Here is a 17,838-nt window from a genome sequence, read left to right on the forward strand (position 1 = left end):
TTTTTTTTTTAACGGTCATACAACGGCTTTTCAATCGTTTTGTAACGTTTAATTTATTTCTCAAATAAATCCTTCATTATTTTACAACGGCTCTTTTAACGGCTCTATTTCATCTTAATATAAAATCTCATAAGGCAATCTTAAAAAAGACACATTGAATGCAATAGAGAATATTCTTTCTTTTGAAATCTTTCCTTTCATTTTTCTTGCTGGGTTATACACAACGTTGTTTCTGTTCCTTCTAATATTCAGTGCAGAATATAGAAGAAGGTCTGTTGTATCTTGGGAGGATAGCCTTCAGAAGCCTATCGCATTGAGTTTCTCACTTCGAGGAACGGAATTATCCTTAAGGACAGTGCCTATGCTTGCACACCTCAGACAAATTTATTTGTTCTTATCAGTTTTTTTCCTACAAGACAAACAACCAATCCCAGCATAGAGGCCCACCTCAATTGCACGTCAATCAATTGCTGCTATCACTAAGGGTTCCACCAAAGACTCATTTGTTACTTTATCAATTAAAAAATCTTTGTTCCATTTTTCAAAAATTTTGTACTTTTTGCTCTCCCTAGCAATTCTGCTTTATTACTCACTTCAGGTACTCTTGATTCATGGTTCTTTGATTTTGGCTATTGTAATCACATGACTTTTAACTCCATTTTTTTTATGTCATACTCATTCGCTTCACAAGTACCTGTGGTTCATCCAACTAATAACTCACAGATGATAATTAGTCATATTGGTAATGTTTCGACATTCAAATTGTCCTTACCTAATACCTTTTTTACTTCCTAAACTCACTTTAAAATTGATATCTATGGGACAATTATGTGAACTTGGTTTTGATATTCATATCTCTTCAAATGGTTGTCGTGTGTAGGATCTACAAATGAGATAGATAATTAGGACAAGCCGTAAAGTGGACACAATTTGAGCTTTTTTTTTTTTTTGGGGTGAAAAACACAATTTGAGCTTGTTTCCTTACAGCATCTAAACTCTTTCACTGGATGTGTACTACCACAATTTCATTTGAAACTTGACATTCTCGCTTGAGTCATGCTTCTTTCTCTAGATTAGGACCTTTCATTTATAGTGGCAATCTAGGTTTCGTTGACGATAGACACTTTCATTGCTTATCTTGTAAGTTGAGAAAACATCATGCTTTACCATTTGATCTTAGTGACTATATCTCTTATGCTTTCTTTGATCTTATTCACTTCGATATTTGAGGGCCAGCTCCTACTTCAACTATGGGAAGATCTCTTTATTTTGTGAGTTTTTGATGATCATTCTTGTTATACGTGGCTATATGAAGAATTGCTATGAACTTCCTCATATTTATTGTGATTTTGCGTACTTGATAAAAACTCATTTTTCTCTAGATATCATAGTTTTTTTTGTACCAATAATGCCATGGAACAAAGAGATATACAGTTTTTTTCAAATTATTTCTCAAAATAGTATTATCATTTATCATTATGTTCCATGAAATTCACAACAAAATGGTCAAGTAGAGCATAAACATAGGCATACCTTAGTTGTTATGCGACTTCTCATTTCAACCTCTTGTCTAAAATAGAGCACTTGTATAATAGTGTTCTTAATTACAATCTTTTTCAAGTTTTTGGCAATGCTTGTTTTTTGCATTTACTTCCTAATGAACGCACGGAGTTACAACCTTGAGCTCGCTAATGTTACTTTGTTGGATATGGCATTTAGCATAAAGAACATAACTGTTAAGATCTTGTCTCTAATCATCTACAAGTGTCTCATCATGTTAACTTTTGGTAATACAAGATGTCCTTGTCTCTCCGTCCTTTTGAGTTATCTCCAACCATTTGCTTCTTCACCAATCTTTGGTATAACTATTTCCTAGAAAATGTTACACTTGCATCTTTCTCTTCAAAGTTGTCTTCTTCTAATCTTGATGCAGGAATATTTGGGGATCCCATTTCAACAACTCTTGATAAGCATGCACCAGCCGCACATTCTCTACCCTTAGTATACCTTCTTCTCGTTATCGTCATCCATACATGTAAGTCAATCTTTTGTTCAGTTTCATGATTTTCCTTGTTATTCTAATATTTCTCCTTTCCACGAGCACCACACATATAAAACAACTCATCCCATTTTTCTTTGGCTGCAAGAAATGGTGGACGAGTTGCAAGCATTAGATAAATCTCATATTTGGGATTTGCTTTATTTGCCTCTTGGAAAGTGTGCTATCGATTGTAAATGGGTGTATAAGATCAAAACGAAGGTACACGGTGAGGTGGAACACTGCGAACCTTGACTAGTAGTAAAAAGTTTTACTCGGGATTATAGGATTGACTATGATGAGATGTTCGCTGTAATTGCTTGACTTACATCTTTTTAAAGTCTTCTCGCTGTCGCTTTTATTAAACAATGGCCTTTGTCCCATATGGATATTAAAAATGTTTTTCTCAATGGTGATCTTACTGAGGGAGTGTATATGGAACCTCCTCTTGGATACACTACTTTTGACAAAGTGTGTCGATTACGTCGAGCACTACATAAATTGAAGCAAGCTCCTCGTGCATGGTGTTACAAGTTCAGTTCTACCATGGAATACCTTGGTCATAAATTGAGTCCTTATGACAGTGCTCTCTTTGTTCAACGAACATCTCACTAGTATATTTTGCTACCTTATAGATACACTACTTTTGACAAAGTGTGTCAATTACGTTGATTGAAGCAAGCTCCTCGTGCATGGTGTTACAAGTTCAGTTCTACCATGGAATACCTTGGTCATAAATTGAGCCCTTATGACAGTGCTCTCTTTGTTCAATGAACATCTCACTAATATATTTTGCTACCTTATCATCATCATCATCATCATCATCATCATCATTATCATTATGATCATCATCATCATCATCATCATTATGTAGACGACATGGTTAATATTAGCATGATCATACCTACATTACATAACTCCAAAGTATCTCATTATTATGTAGACGACATGGTTAATATTAACATGATCATACCTACATTACATAACTCCAAAGTATCTTAGTCAACAGTTTAAAATGAAAATCTTGAGCTACTCACTTATTTTTTAGGCTTGAAGGTTAATTTAGATTGCTTGGATTATAATCTATCTTAGGCTAAATATGCAACTCATCTTCTTTCTCAAGCAGGACTCACTGATAACATGACTACTGCAATTCCTATTGAGACTAATGTCAAATTTAATCACAAAGATGTGACTCTTCTTTTGAATCCTACTTTTTATTCGATAGCTGGTTGCTAGTTTTGTATACCACATTGTCACTTCTCTTGACATAGCCTACATTGTTCATATTATCAATCAATTCATGACCACACCACAAACCACTCATATTGTTGTCGTTCTTCAAAATCTTTGTTATGTCAAGAGTACTATGTTTCATGGCCTTCACTTTTATGCTTAATATACCTTGGAGTTAAAGGCTTACTCTAATATTGATAGGGTTGGAGATTCTCTTGATCATCACTCCACTATTAACGGTTACTTCTTTCTAGGTGACTCACTTATCTAATGGTGTAGCAAGAAATAGACTGTTGTCGCTTTTTCTAATATGTAAGCAGAATGTTGTGTTCTTATTGATACGCCAACATAATTATTATAGTTATGATAGTTATTAGTAGACATGGGTGTTTGTCATAATAGTGGAACGGTACTTTATTGTGATAACCATGCCATCCAAGTAACACATAATGATATTATGAGCGTACCAAACATATTGAAATAGATTGCCATTTTTCATATGCTCTTGCGTCCTTCATGGCGTCATTTGTCTTGTATCCACTTCATCAGTGAATCAAATTGCTGATGTATTCACTAAGGCACATCCACTAGGGCGTTTTCAAGATTTTTTCTTCAAAATCCAGATGACTTCTTCTATATCACCTTAAGTTTGAGGGGATAAAAATATATATTACTTGATTCTATGTATCTTTCATATTGTAATCTCATAATCTTGATTGCTTATAATTTCTGTTATATATAATCACCCTGTAAAACCTATAAATAGCCTTTTAGAAACAGAAATTTCACAACTTTATTTTCCGTGTTATTTTTATTAGAAGGAATTAGAGAGAGAGAGAGAGGACTCCTCCGTCCCAATAGCTCAGTTCAACTTGGGGCCAAACCCGACCCGAACACGGAACGGACTACCGACCGTCTCTCCCTCTCCACATTCGCAGGAAATCATCGCCATCCTCCTTGGAGAGAGAGAGAGAGGGGTTGCCAAGGTTCGCTTTTCTCACTCTATCTATATCTGGCGCACATCCCCGTCAAAATCGCATTTCAATCGCCTGCATTTTGAAATCTCTCGCCAGTTCTTTTGGTTCGAACGTTAGAAGCAAGCAATCCTGTTACCGGCTCGTCTCGGGTTGCAATTTCGGATCCGGAATGGCGTTTCGGGTCGGATCGTGAGGGGGATGGCGTACGGATTGGAGTTCGACAAGGCTGAGAGTCACAATGGTAAATTTCCCCCCTTGTTTCGTTTGGTCAACCATTCCGGAGTTCCGTTTCATGCTCATTTAATGAGTCGCCTTGGAATTCTAGCAAAAAGCGACCTGAATGTTAAATATAAAGGAACTGAGTCTTCTCAATCATTAGTTACTATAAATTCAGCAGATAGAGAAAGAACACGTGAGGAAAAACAAAAGACAGAAAAGCAACAAAGAGCTGGTGATCAACGGCGGAGAACTCGTGGTGAAGACAAACTTGGATTGACATCAATGAAGAAGAAGCCTGAGATGAAGATTGACATGGATCGCCAAGTTATAACAGATGTGCGGTTATTCAGCTGAAAGTGGGAAAAACAAATGAAGAAACAGTTAGTTGAATTCTGTTTTTCTTTGATGAGCTGTATTCAGTTTTCCGTTCTTTAAGTAGTCTTCTTCTTCCTTGATGAGAGTAGAGAAGAAATATAGAGAGAGGAAGCTTAGAGAGCAATCATCAATGGATGCTCTGCAATTGTGTAGCTGATACGTTCTGTGATAGAGAGATAGAAACAGGGGATGTAAAACAGAGGATTTTGTATTCAAAAGCTGTCATTGATCACAGAAGCTTTGTACTACAATCATATTGATATAGAGTAATTCGAAGTATTTCTTTTGCTGATTTCGCTGTATCCTGATTCATTTCTTCATCTTCATCTTCATATTCACACTGAATGCGTTTATACGTTTTTCGTTTGGAAAGGCCAAGGAGAGATTGGTGAAGCTTCTGCCGTCGTGGATTGGCAATGCCATCTCTCTTGTCGAATTTAGGTGGCTCCGCATGTAGCTTGGAGACGTGTCGTGAAGATTTGGTCGCTTCTTTCGGAGCGCATTCGCTTTATGTTTTAAAGTGAGAGAGAGCCAACAGTTTTCCGGAAATTCATGTTCTGCCCTGTGGAGATTTTGCCGTTTACTGTTCAACTAGGAAGGAAATGAGGCAACTGAAAATTTTGCAAAGACCAGTTTAGGACTCTCTCTCTCTCCACTGCAGCGAGATGCACATTGCCATGGATCTTTGCGTAGATCTCAGACAATCTTTGGGAAGTCTTCACTTCCCAAGGTGAAAATGTGTCTTGCTTTGTTTTTCTAAAGACATTCTATAATCTAAGCACGAGCAAAAGGGGACTTTTTGACAGTCTGCTGTGGGGACCATCTCAGAAAACTCCATAATGGTTCATTTAATAAAATATTTGCTAATTTGAAGAAAAAAGAAACACCGCCCGTTTCCCTCGGAGATTGGGCACTTCAGGCTTCTGATACGCATTTGTTTGACCTTGCTAAATTAGATGACAAAAGGAAGGAGCAATTGAGGAGGAACCGATTTTCGTGGTTAAGGCAAATTGACGGAGCGGGGGTGATTTTGCCCTAAGCCATGATTAGCTTGTTCATTACAGGTGACGACGATGGTGGGTGTAGAAGTTGGATGGGCCTCAGATTTCATAAGATCTTGACATCACTTGCTTTGTTGACTCCCAAACTACAATGCCTAGTCGGACAGTGAAGATGTGATGGGGCGTAGAACTACGTGATGTGTCGCAGGCTTTGTCGGAGTATATGGTTGCGGTGAAGACTAATCTTGATTTCGGACAGTTCATAGACTTGGATAGTAAGCAGGTAAGCGATGGTGGCAGTCGATGGCCAGGAGACAACGCAGGGGTCGAGTCTCTGTGAAGAGAAAATCTTTGTATCAGTTCGTCTCAGGCCCTTGAATCAGAAGGAATTCCTAGGAATGATGTATCGGATTGGGAATGTATCGATGACAACACCATTTTCTACATAAACAATCTCTCTGTCTCAGAGCGGTCCATGTACCCAGCTGCCTACACATTTGGTAATTGAATCCCATTCATGAAGTTTTTTCCTTTCTTTCTTCTTTGCCTTCGCTTGAGCACATTTTCATGTTATGTTGGATATAGCATCCTTTTGGTCTTGAGCCCACGTCTTCAGATTCCAACAAATGTTTCTAATGATGGACTTGCATTTAAGGAAGCAATCTGTTCAATATCTCTTAGTGTTATGCGTCCTCCATGTTGGCTGATTTGCAGACAGAGTTTTCCGGTGTGATTGCTCCACAAGGCAAGTGTACGAGGAAGGAGCCAAGAAAGTTGCTCTTTCAGTTGTCAGTGGGATAAATTGTAAACTTTAACCTCTTCTCCTTCCTTTCGACATTGTTTTGTTATGTTGATTGATATTTGCCTGAGATTGCAACCATCCGATGCTCAATGTTGCAGCAAGTGTTTTTGCATATGGACAGACAAGTAGTGGAAAAACGTACACTATGAGTGGAATTACTGAATACTCAATGGCAGATATATACAGCTACATAGAGAAGGTAACAAGTCATATACAACCTGAAGATCTCCTCCATTTTCAATTGCAACTTCTTCCTCCAACATTTGCTTGTTAATAAAGACATCCTCTTGTTTCTCAATAGCACAAGGAAAGAGAATTTCTGTTGAAGTTTTCTGCGATGGAGATCTACAATGAGTCTGTGAGAGACCTCCTCAGCGCAGATAGTACTCCACTGAGACTTCTAGATGATCCGGAGGTAAATTTCTTTGTACTATGCTGAGGAACTCTGAGCTCATCCAACATCACCATGAGAGCTAGCTCTTTTGACAGAGAGGGACTGTAGTTGAGAAACTTACAGAGGAAACACTGAAGGACTGGAGCCACTTTCAAGAACTTCTTTCTGTGTGTGAAGGTAAGGACTAAGGCTATTCAGTCTTGTGTTGGATGAATTTCTTGGTTGCATACTATATCTATCATTACAATGAAATGCTTAGGCTGATCATTTGGAGTTCACAGCTCAAAGACAGGTTGGAGAGACATGCCTTAACGAAGCTAGCTCAGGATCACATCAGATTCTCAGATTGGTAATGGTGAATTTTATCTGTTTTGTGGTCAATTCCTATTAAAATTTCAAGGATTTTATTGTTCATTGTTTCTGCTGCCAGACAATTGAAAGTTCGGCTCGTGAGTTCTTGGGGACCAACAATTCAAGCACTCTTTCTGCTACTGTGGTATGAATATTCAGTACTTAACTTCAACCTATAAACAGTTACTGGGAGAATATAATAGTTTCTTTTGGCTGCAGAACTTCGTGGATCTAGCAGGAAGTGAGCGTGCATCTCAGTCATTATCAGCTGGTGCGAGGTTGAAAGAGGGCTGCCACATAAATCGCAGTTTGCTGACTTTGGGAACAGTTATCCGAAAGCTGAGGTTGGCTTTACAGCTTGTTTTTTTTGTTGTCTTCATCTTAGAGATCTCATAATTTAGTTGGACCATGCACTGACATGAACATAGAGCACCACTGCAACGCCTTTTCTGTGCCAAAGGTCCATTTATTACACAATACTAGTTTACCTGCATACACACATGTTATACGAATAACACCATCATGAACAACCAAGCCTTCTCCCACAAAATAGGACAGGGTATACGGATCCTGTTATGCCATGGTGCTCTATTTCCTATCCTGCTTTCAGTAAAATCCAGATACTGAGCTCTGTTTACACTTTCGATCCTCCATCAGGGTTTGTGATTGCTGCTTGTGGCAGGTTTAGTGCATGAGCTCCCGCACATTTAGTTCCATTTATGCTTATCTGACTACCTGTTGTGACGACTGAGTGCTCAGAGCTGACAGTGGGTTTATCTTTGCTTTCCTCTAGTAATGTCAAGTACCTCTTGTGCCAAATGCTTGGATCAATTCATTAGACATGATATTGGCCAAAAGAATATGTTCTATCTGGTCTTTTGTTTGGGGGGCACGTTTGGTTTTGGATTCTCATGCATAAATTCCATTGCATAGTTGAAAATTGTTGTTTTGAGAGTAGGAGATTAGTTTTCTGGGCTATTGACTAAGTTCTTAGCCTGCAGCTCCATATAGGTTACCATGCAGATTTTAGCATCAAGAAGATTAACCGTTTCAAAGCATTAGAAGTCAAGACTTGAGTAGTTGTTTAGGTTTATTTGGAGCAAGTTTGAACTTTTCACATTTTCCTTTTCTTGTACTGTTCGGAATTCGACTTTTATTGCACATTGAACATCTTAAAATTTTAAAACATATGAATATTGACATGTGTGGTATTTTCTTTATCAATGTTTTGGAGGAAAAGTTTAAAAAAAAAAAAAAGACTTATAGAAATTCAAAGCAAACCATCTGTGATGATGTTTTACCAATTTATTCATCTTTGATTGTATGAACTGAACAGTTACTAATATTAAGATCCTATAAGAAATCAGGAGTTGGTGGATGTGTTGCAGTCTCAAGCTCTCTTTTCTTTCAATTTATCGTTGGTTTATTTTTAAACTTTTGATTATTGATCAAGAACTATTTGAATGGCTCCAGCAAGGGAAGAAATGGACATATTCCTTTCCGAGATTCCAAACTGACTCGTATTCTGCAATCCTCACTGGGAGGAAATGCTAGAACTTCCATCATCTGTACAATGAGTCCTGCCTGTGGGCATGTTGAACAGTCACGAAATACACTATTGTTTGCAAGTTGTGCTAAAGAGGCCGCCACAAATGCACAGGTCATTGTTGTTATGTCTGATAAAGCTTTGGTAAAGCATTTACAGAGAGAATTGGCTAGATTGGAGAGTGAGCTGAGAAATCCAGGACTAGCGTCTATTTCATCTGATACTGCTGTGCTGCTTTGAGAAAAGGATCTCCAAATTGAGAAGGTGATAATTCTGCATTAAGGCTTTTAATATTGTAATTCGACGTTTCTTATATTTTTTGAGGTTTTTCTCACTATCTATGGAAAAGGGAGGTACTTGTGTGTAATTATCATACATAAACTAGGTGTATCTTCCAACTTCTTCTTTAGTACGCTGCTGTGTCAAAAAGTCTATTATTTCTTTTGTACCGATGGTGAATTCCACCAGTTCCATTAGGTTGAATATCCTTAAGTGCACAATACATGCAATTTCCATCTCAATTGACATCTCTTGACCAAGCTCATCCACTTGAAAGTTCGTGTAAAAGTTGGTAATTTAGCTTGGGAACCTAAGACTTGACAGAGAATTTTAAGAGCAATATCTTCGCCTGACCTTTTTGACCTTCCCCTGCAGAATGCATATTTTCCACAATTGCAAATTTTCTTCATCCCTCTCACCGTAGCATGTCCCTTTGGACCACTTCTAACATTCTGCACCTTTGGGCAATAACCCACAGCTTCACCATTATGCTGTTAGCATTTATAGCTGTGACTTTCATCAGCTTTTCTTTTATGTTATTTATTTATTTTTCGGCAAAAAAGATAAGTAAAGCTTACTTGAGCAAACCTTCTGATTTACCTGGATGTCCAACTGATATTTTCTGCAATCTTTTTCTCTGCAAAAATTGTGAGATTGTCCTATTAAATTACTTTGTTCCTTTTTTCATATTCATTCCATTTAAGTTTTGCCATGATGCTGTCAACAGGCATCTACTTCAGAGCTAAAAGCATACAAACCTTCACTATTTGTTGTAATTTGGCATGGAAAATTGGATGGCCAGTAGGTTTATGTGCATTTTCCTTTGCTGGGATGAATAATAACTTCAGCTGGTAGCAAAATCAGTTCTTATTTGTGAAGAGCTAAGTATGCAGCTTATTAACTGGCCTTCTTAATAGTTTTTTGTTGTGGCACTTTTAAGATTATGTTTGTAAAATTTCCATGTTGTCACTCCCTTTAAAGTTCAATGAACAGTGAAGCATTTTTTGTCCATTTATAAATCAGGAAACCGCTTAAATATTTTAACACCTTATTTTCTGTGGTTGTATCCTCTCACAGCTCAAGAAAGAGATTGCAGAATTGTCTCTACAGCGAGACCTTGCTCAGTCTGAGGTTCAGGATTTGCACCAATTGGTTGTGGATCACAAACCTTCGACTGCACAGGTAATTCTACTTTGTTAGATTCCTTGATGGATTTGCTGTCCTCAACTTATAACACCAATTATTCCTCAATGAATCATCTGTTCATTTGATACTTCAGGTGGATGCATGTGGTGATTACCCTAAACTTTGTGTGCGAGGTTCATGGGAACTCAAGAGCCTGATTTTAGATACTCAAAAATGAGCAGATAAGGAGTATGTGGATGTTGGTATCTTAACATTTGATTCATGTCAATATTCAGATCAACACAGTAGGAGTGATTCAGATGGGCATATGATCCACATTCCCGACTTTGAAGAGAACTCTCTACTCTCAGACCCCTCTTCACAGCTCTCAATTCGGATATCTCACACCAGGCGAAATAGCATATGTCCAGAGGATATTGGAGAATATACTGATGAAAATTCCAAGGACTTTTGTAGAGAAGTAGGCTGCATTGAGATGGAAAAGCCAAACTCGAACTGCCATGGCAATGGTGGTATGTCATCTGTGGAGGAGAAGGAAGGCATTTCAGACTATGTTGTGGTTGAGGAAGGTGATGAGGAAAAAGAGAAATTGGGATCACCAACTTTGGAGGAAACTAGACAGTTAGACAGTGTCCCTCAAGATTATGTACAACCTTCTCTTGAAAAAGCATTTTCAATGATGCCGGAGAAAGAGTTACCTACATCCAGAAGTTTCAAGCTAGTTAGGAGTAAAAGTTGTGAGTCAGGCCTCACAAATATTTCATTTTCAATTGAGGAGATGGAGATAAACCATAGCACACCTCCCCTTCGATACGAAAAAGAGTGTCCTGGAAGACCTGAGGGATGCCAGAGAAAGTTTCCTTCATTGAAGTATGTGTCCCAAGAAAATTTGTCCGGTAGTGTTTCTCATAATTCACTGGACGATTCTGTGGATTATGAGCTTCAAGCAGAGATAGTTCGGACAGTTGAGAAATGTGACAGCAGAATGGATTCCGCTTCCGAAATGGAGGAGTCCATTGCTCAGCAGGAGGATCAACCTGGTCAGCGTGGGGTGAGCTTTGTTCCCTGCCTTTTCTCTGTTCCTCTTATCACAGGCATATTGAGCTATATAATGAACGATGGATTAATTATTCTGTTGGACCCTACAAATTTTTATTTTCTCTATTGGAATTTAAATATAACACAGGAGTTATTATGCTTTTTCCATAACAAAGAATGTTATAACTCTGCTATCTGATTCAAATATTTGGGCGTGACACCCCATGACTCAAGTGGATGGGAGTTATTAGGGCTTTGCTCGCGTGGGTCAGACTGGGCTTCTTTTACATTGTTTTGAAAACTTACTATGGACAGGATACAAAAGCCATGGCTTTCAGATGTTTAAAGTTTGTTAAATATTATAATTTAGAAAATTTTGATTCGTCTAACGATTGTTTTTCTGTGTACAAATATGTGACGAAGGATGTAGTGATATTGCCCAGCTATGGTTTCAGCTATAAGAGTCTTGTCATACGTAAATGTGGACATGCAGGTAAGTTTGGATTACCACTTACTTGAATATAAAGTGCTTTGAAATTTGGGGAACGAACTTAGTGTTCGGTTACTACTGTTAGATATGGATGTTTTGTCAACATACGCACATTTTGCTCAGTGGGGACTCTTTTGATTGACAGGTACATGATATAAAACCAAATGCGATTGCACCTACTAAACATGTTAAGGATATTGGCTTGGATCCAATTGAAGATGATACAGAAGGTTCTTTGGAATGGTTTTCACACTTTAAAAACTTGCGGAAGGAGATCGTCAAACTATGGAAAAAATGCAATGTCTCATTAGTTCACAGGAGCTACTTTTTCTTCTGTTTAAAGGTGATCCGACGGATTCTATCTACATGGAGGAAGAGCTCAGGAGGTTGTCGTTTCTTAGGGATAAATCTGCCTGTTGTAATCAAGCTCTGGAAGATGGTCAGACCTTGACTGCTGCTTTGAGGTACTGAATTTAAATTATATGAAACACTCACTGCTTTTGTTAAATTCACAGTAGGAACGTATTAAGTCTAGGATTTTATCGTGCTGAACAGCATACAAGATCTTCGTCATGAGAGGCAGATGCTCACCAAGCAGTTGCAAGAGAAGCTCACCAGGAAAGATAGAGAGATGCTCTTCCAAACTTGGGGGATCAGTTTGAATACGAAACATAGAAGTTTGCAGTTAGCCCATCGGTTGTGGTCTGACACGGAAGATATGGACCATGTGACTGAGAGTGCCAAAATTGTAGCAAAGGTTGTTGGTTTTGTTCGGCCAGAGGAAGCTTCCAAGGAGATGTTTGGCCTCAACTTTACTCCTCAGCGATCAAGCACAAAATTGCGCAAGTGGAAAAGCACTATGATGTCTTTCTTGTGATGCTTTGTTTGGATACTTTTACTTTTGCAGAATGGTGACGAACTTGTTTCTCCAACCGTCTGAGATGGTGTGACTTCATTTTAACTGGTAATATATATGTGATTTAGATGCAGGTCATTGGACAAAAGCTTTGTAATATACTCCCGAACATATGAAGGGCTTGCAGGTTCTCTCAACGGTCTAGGCTCTTCAACATAAGCATTGGTGCCTGATTGATGTTACCTGGGCTACTGTCATAATGTTCCAATTTCTCCCATCCTCTTAAATGTTTTCTTTTTATTAATAGATTGTGGTTAATTAGATTAGTAATTTAATTCATGACTCATGCGACATTCTCTCAATAATTGTGACTCCTCGACTTCATTTAAGCCTTTCTTTTTTTTTTTGCTCTCGTGCTTTTCTTTCTTTCTTTTTTTCCCCCTCACCTCATTGGATTGAGTATATGCTCACATGGATGCCAATGATTGAAGAAAGAATATCTTGCATTGGATGAATGGTATCATATCGGTTCATCACATAAGATAACAGTTACATGAACTTGTTTGTTTGCACACTTAGAGAGAGAAAAAGGGAGGGCTTGGCAGGATGGGAGGATGGGACATATACATATTTTCAACTTTAAAGATCATTGTAGTGGCTCGCATTCAAAGAGCATCCTTGGATTTGTCAAGACTGTAGGAAACAAGAAATCACTAAATTATTAACCTTCACGCACGCACACACGCAATCATAAATAGAGATTTCTTAATAGTAATCGTAATTGTAAAGAGAAAGCAAATCATTGTTCCTATATGAGAAGCTTCATTTTTTGAACTATGATACGGTAAGTAAGGAAGAGCTCTTAACCAGTGTAAAAAAAAATCTCGTTATCTCTTCTTCAACGTCTCGTATGTGAATTAGGGGAAAAGCTCACTTGACGTGTGCAGGCTATAGGGAGTAAGATTGGTTCCAAAATATTTTTGATCCAACATTAGGTTTCACAAAGATTAAATAATATTGTCCATGCGATTTTGTGTTATTTAGTAAGACTCATTGTATCCTTCATAATTTCTTAATATGTATTGACTTGGTCTGGTGAAATGAGCCACCTTAATTCTTATTTGATAAAAATCATAATTGCTGTGTTTAATAACTAACGAGAAATTATCACGTCTACAAAAACATTTTCATCACCATGGGTAAAGAGCATATTCCGTACCTGTCATTGTCATTTACAGATTTAGGTCTCTCAGCTTCCCTTTCAATCTGCACGGAGAGATCCTCCATTTGTTTGTCCCTGGATTTTATCGTTCTTTTAAATAACTAATACATAATTATTGAAATTATCAAGTCTATAAATACAATTTCATCATCATGTGTAAATAACATGTTTGAGATTTAATATTGTCTCATACCTGTCATTGTAATCCGCAGATTGTGGAAATGGCATTTTTCCTTTTTCGTCCCTACTTTTATAGTTCTTTTTAATAACTAATATGTAATTATTGCAATTATCAATCTATAACTATAATAACATTTTCATCATGTATGAGATTTAATATGGTCCCATACCTGTCATCCTCGTTATCATCCATAGGTTCAGGGTTCTCTTCTATTTTGTACAGATTCGCGGTCAGTCCTTTTACGTCCTCGAGATGGTCGACAAAACCCTGAGCACCCTTTTTGACTATTACACATATATTCTCCAATTCCTTACACTCCGTAATCCCTATAAGTTCTTCCATTGCATTGAGGTGCCTAAGCTCAAGTTCTTTGAGATGGAGCATTGCTCCTCCTTCAATAATCACCTTCTCAAGGTGAGGCAGCTTCCAAATCTTCAAGATCTTGAGGCTTGGAAACCCATCTTTGGTGAACGTCAGACTAGTGCCTAGGAAAGAATTGGCCAACAGCCTGAACGTCCTCAGGTGTCTCAGGAGACCGCCCAACTGGGGCATCATGTCTGTTTCCACCCTCGAACCCGACAGAGTCAAGACCCTAAGCGAGACTGGCAAGAGCTGTTTCCAGCTGGGTTTGAGTTGGCCCAGCAAGTAGAGCTCCAACAGGTCGCGATGTTGATCAGCCAACGACAGTTCCGGTAACGGGCCTATCTGCGATCTCTTGATGGTCTTTTCTCTCGGCTTTGTCGGTGGGCTTGGCTTCTTTAGCGGGCTCACGCTTGATTTCTTTCGCGGTTTGGGCTTCTTCCTCGGGCTTGGCTACTTTCATGGCTTCTTTCGCGAGCTGGGTTTCTTCCGCGGGCTTGGCTACTTTCATGGCTTCTTTCGCGAGCTGGGTTTCTTCCGCGGGCTTGGCTTCTTGGATCACCCCAAAGGTCAAGGACTGGAGACCGGTGAGCCTGAAGCTAATCCAATCGGCTACTGTTTTTCCCGCGGCGCCTGAGGGCTCCTTATCCGAGTGTTGCAAGAAAAGCTTGAGTGTGGTGAGCGCGGGCATGCTGCTCATGTGGCCCGTCATCGAGTTCTCCCTCACTTCACCGATGACCAGCCCGCTTAAGGTTTGGAGTTGAGTCAAGGCCTTGACATTGGTGCTGCAAGCCTTGAGGATGTTCTTGAAGTCGATGTAAAACCAGTTGAGATGCAGGTGCCTCAAGTTCCTCGCCTTCCATAAGGAACTGGGTAGCGAAGTGATGTTGGTGTGTTTTATGTCAAGAGTCTCGAGATGTTGCAGATCTGCAACGGCGCTCGGGAGTGAATCCAACACCGTGGATCTCAATCCTAGGTACCTTAGAAGCACCAGCTTGGGGAGCACACCTTGCAAGGTTGGCTTATACACACCCTCCAAATCAAGCACCCTGAGCAAGCTGTAGTTTGTCTCAGACGTCATCTTCCTAAGAAACGTGCTGACGTCTTTGGTGAGCAAGCCTCTCCTCAGGTAGAATGACAGAAACGAGCGGATGTGGCCGAGCTTCAAAGCAGGGTAGCTGCCGCTGTGGATGTCTGTGACTATGTTGGTGTGCTCCGCAAGCCACCGAATCTGTTGGTTCTGCAGCTGTTGTTGCTGGTTGGTTGGGTCACGGCCTTTTATGTCTTTCAACTCGCTAGTGGCATGTATGTGGAGGAACCCCATGCTCATCGCAATCGGGCGGATCATGTCATGCAGAGGGGTGAGCATTCGACAAGCTTTGGGGGATCCATCCGCTCTCTGGCTCACCACATGGATCACATTCCTATCCGCGAGCTCCAGAATGAACGTCTCTCCCACATCCTCGGGCTGCCTTTTCCTATCCCTTTCTATGTTGTAACAACGCGAATCCAATAAGCCCTCGGCCAACCACAGCCTCACTAGCCTTCTTGTCGGAATGGGGAATCCTACGGGGAACAAAGCCATGTAGATGAAGCACGGTTTTAGATAAGCCGGCAATTGATGGCAACTCAATTTTAGTATATCTAACGATGTCATTATAAAACCCTCTTTTCCCAACGCTGCGCGTTCCTGCTCTCCAGCATTCGATAGAAACCCGGTGAGTAAGGATATATAGAGCGGCCAGCCATCACACACTTTTACGATATTCTTCTCCTCAATTTTGAGTTTCCGAATGTCGCGTTCTCCATGCAACTTCCAGGCGAGCATCTTCTGGCTTTCTTCATCGCCCAACTTATCTAGCTCGATCGGCTTTTCCCCAGATGTATTCATGTAGCTGGCTATGTTAGTGTCCTCGGTCGTGGTAATTATGTGCCCTTGCGAAGAGGGCGGGATGCTCATCGCCAACTCTCGCAACAGTGGCTCGTTGGACGGCTTCACGTCATCCAACACTATGAGGAATCTCTCGGTCTTGGCCAATTTCCGGATCAGCGTCTTCCTTATCTCCTCGATATCCACGTCCTTCATTTCACTCGCTTGCTTCTCGACTTGCTTCAGTATTTCGCACAGGAACTCCCGCTTGTCCATGCTGGCCGAGACGCGGACCCAAGCGCGCTGCTCATAGTCCATGTACTTCGCTTGGTTGTAGACCCATCTCGCGAGGATAGTCTTGCCGGCACCTTGCCTGGCCCAAATCGAAGTAGTCAGTGGGTACCATGTCGATTTTGCTCTGATCCGCTCCAGTAAATCCTTTTTCCTGGCGTCGAGATAATTGAAAAAAGTCGGCTCGTACTGATCCCAGAAACTAGTCAGCCTCGCCAATTTATTGCCTTGCCATGGAACACTATCATGAGAGGACGAACTAGCAAGTTCCTTGTTCCTCCTGCCCTCGGCCCCTTCCTTCAAGAACTTCTCATCACACAACCCCTCCATCTTATTCACCAGTATGGACAAGTCCCTCCACAGCTTGCACTTGGAGATGAGCGCAACGAGCGGCCATGTGGCCCTGTGGAGGGCATCGTGCCTCTCGCGGGCCTCTCTGAGGTGGAACTGGTCGATGAACTCCTCAGCATGGTACATGGTTCGAAGGAGCCGCCCCGACCACTCCTCGGTTTGGGACGGTCTGTATTGAGTGGAAACGAACTCTTGGATCCTTGCCAGCTTGTCCTTGGCATCCTTCGCGTGGGCTTGCATCGGTAAACATTCGACGCACACCGGGTGAGAGAGCAAGATATCTAGTTTACGGGACACGATCTGGGCGGCAGCGTCGGCGACCACCATGCAACTTATCGGGTCGGAAGCAGCCATGGCTATTTAATATGTTTGTTTCGAGGAAGGTCAGTGGGTGTGTGTGTGTGTGTCTGTTGGCTTGTTTGTCTGGATTGAATAAATTTGGAGAAAAATTTGCGAGCACATATTATTCTCTCTATATATATATTCTTCATTTTTTTTATGCTTTTCTTGGCGTGGCCTCTCCGGTCTACTCCAACAAGCTTTGTTTAATTCTTTGCTTGTGCGATGTTCGACCGTGAGACAGGAGAGAAAGAATCTCTCACAGTTATTATGATAAAGATAAAACTAATCAACTAAAGTTCTTTGTTTTTAATATAACAATCTTACAGATCGATCTTACTATTCCTAAGTTTGCTTATACACGAAGATAATCAATTCATTTATTTCTGTGAGAATAATTTTAGGATCAATTATGCCATTTACAAATTTTAGGATTAAATTGTGTCTCGGGTATTGATTATATCTTCGTTACGCTT

At 40.0% G+C, this 17,838-nt stretch overlaps 1 protein-coding gene and 1 pseudogene across 1 annotated transcript; one reads left to right on the forward strand and one right to left on the reverse strand.

The window, feature by feature from the left end:
- The first annotated feature begins 5,796 nt into the window (after positions 1-5,796).
- On the forward strand, positions 5,797-12,945 carry LOC104423966 (annotated as a pseudogene).
- A 364-nt stretch (positions 12,946-13,309) lies between these two features.
- Positions 13,310-17,181, reverse strand: LOC104423967 (disease resistance protein RPM1). Its single transcript, XM_010036383.2, has 3 exons — positions 14,321-17,181; positions 13,968-14,045; positions 13,310-13,441 (listed from the first exon to the last, which is right to left on the reverse strand). The coding sequence occupies exon 1, from the start codon at positions 17,147-17,149 to the stop codon at positions 14,825-14,827; it is 2,325 nt and encodes a 774-aa protein (XP_010034685.2). The 5' UTR covers positions 17,150-17,181; the 3' UTR covers positions 13,310-13,441; positions 13,968-14,045; positions 14,321-14,824.
- Between the last annotated feature and the right edge of the window lie 657 nt (positions 17,182-17,838).

Source organism: Eucalyptus grandis, chromosome 10, assembly GCF_016545825.1.
Source record: "Eucalyptus grandis isolate ANBG69807.140 chromosome 10, ASM1654582v1, whole genome shotgun sequence".
Lineage (NCBI taxonomy): Eukaryota > Viridiplantae > Streptophyta > Magnoliopsida > Myrtales > Myrtaceae > Eucalyptus > Eucalyptus grandis.

Coding starts and splice junctions, on each gene's coding strand:
- LOC104423967 (XM_010036383.2), bottom strand. CDS start 17,149: ATGTACCATGCTGAGGAGTTCATCGACCAGTTCCACCTCAGAGAGGCC.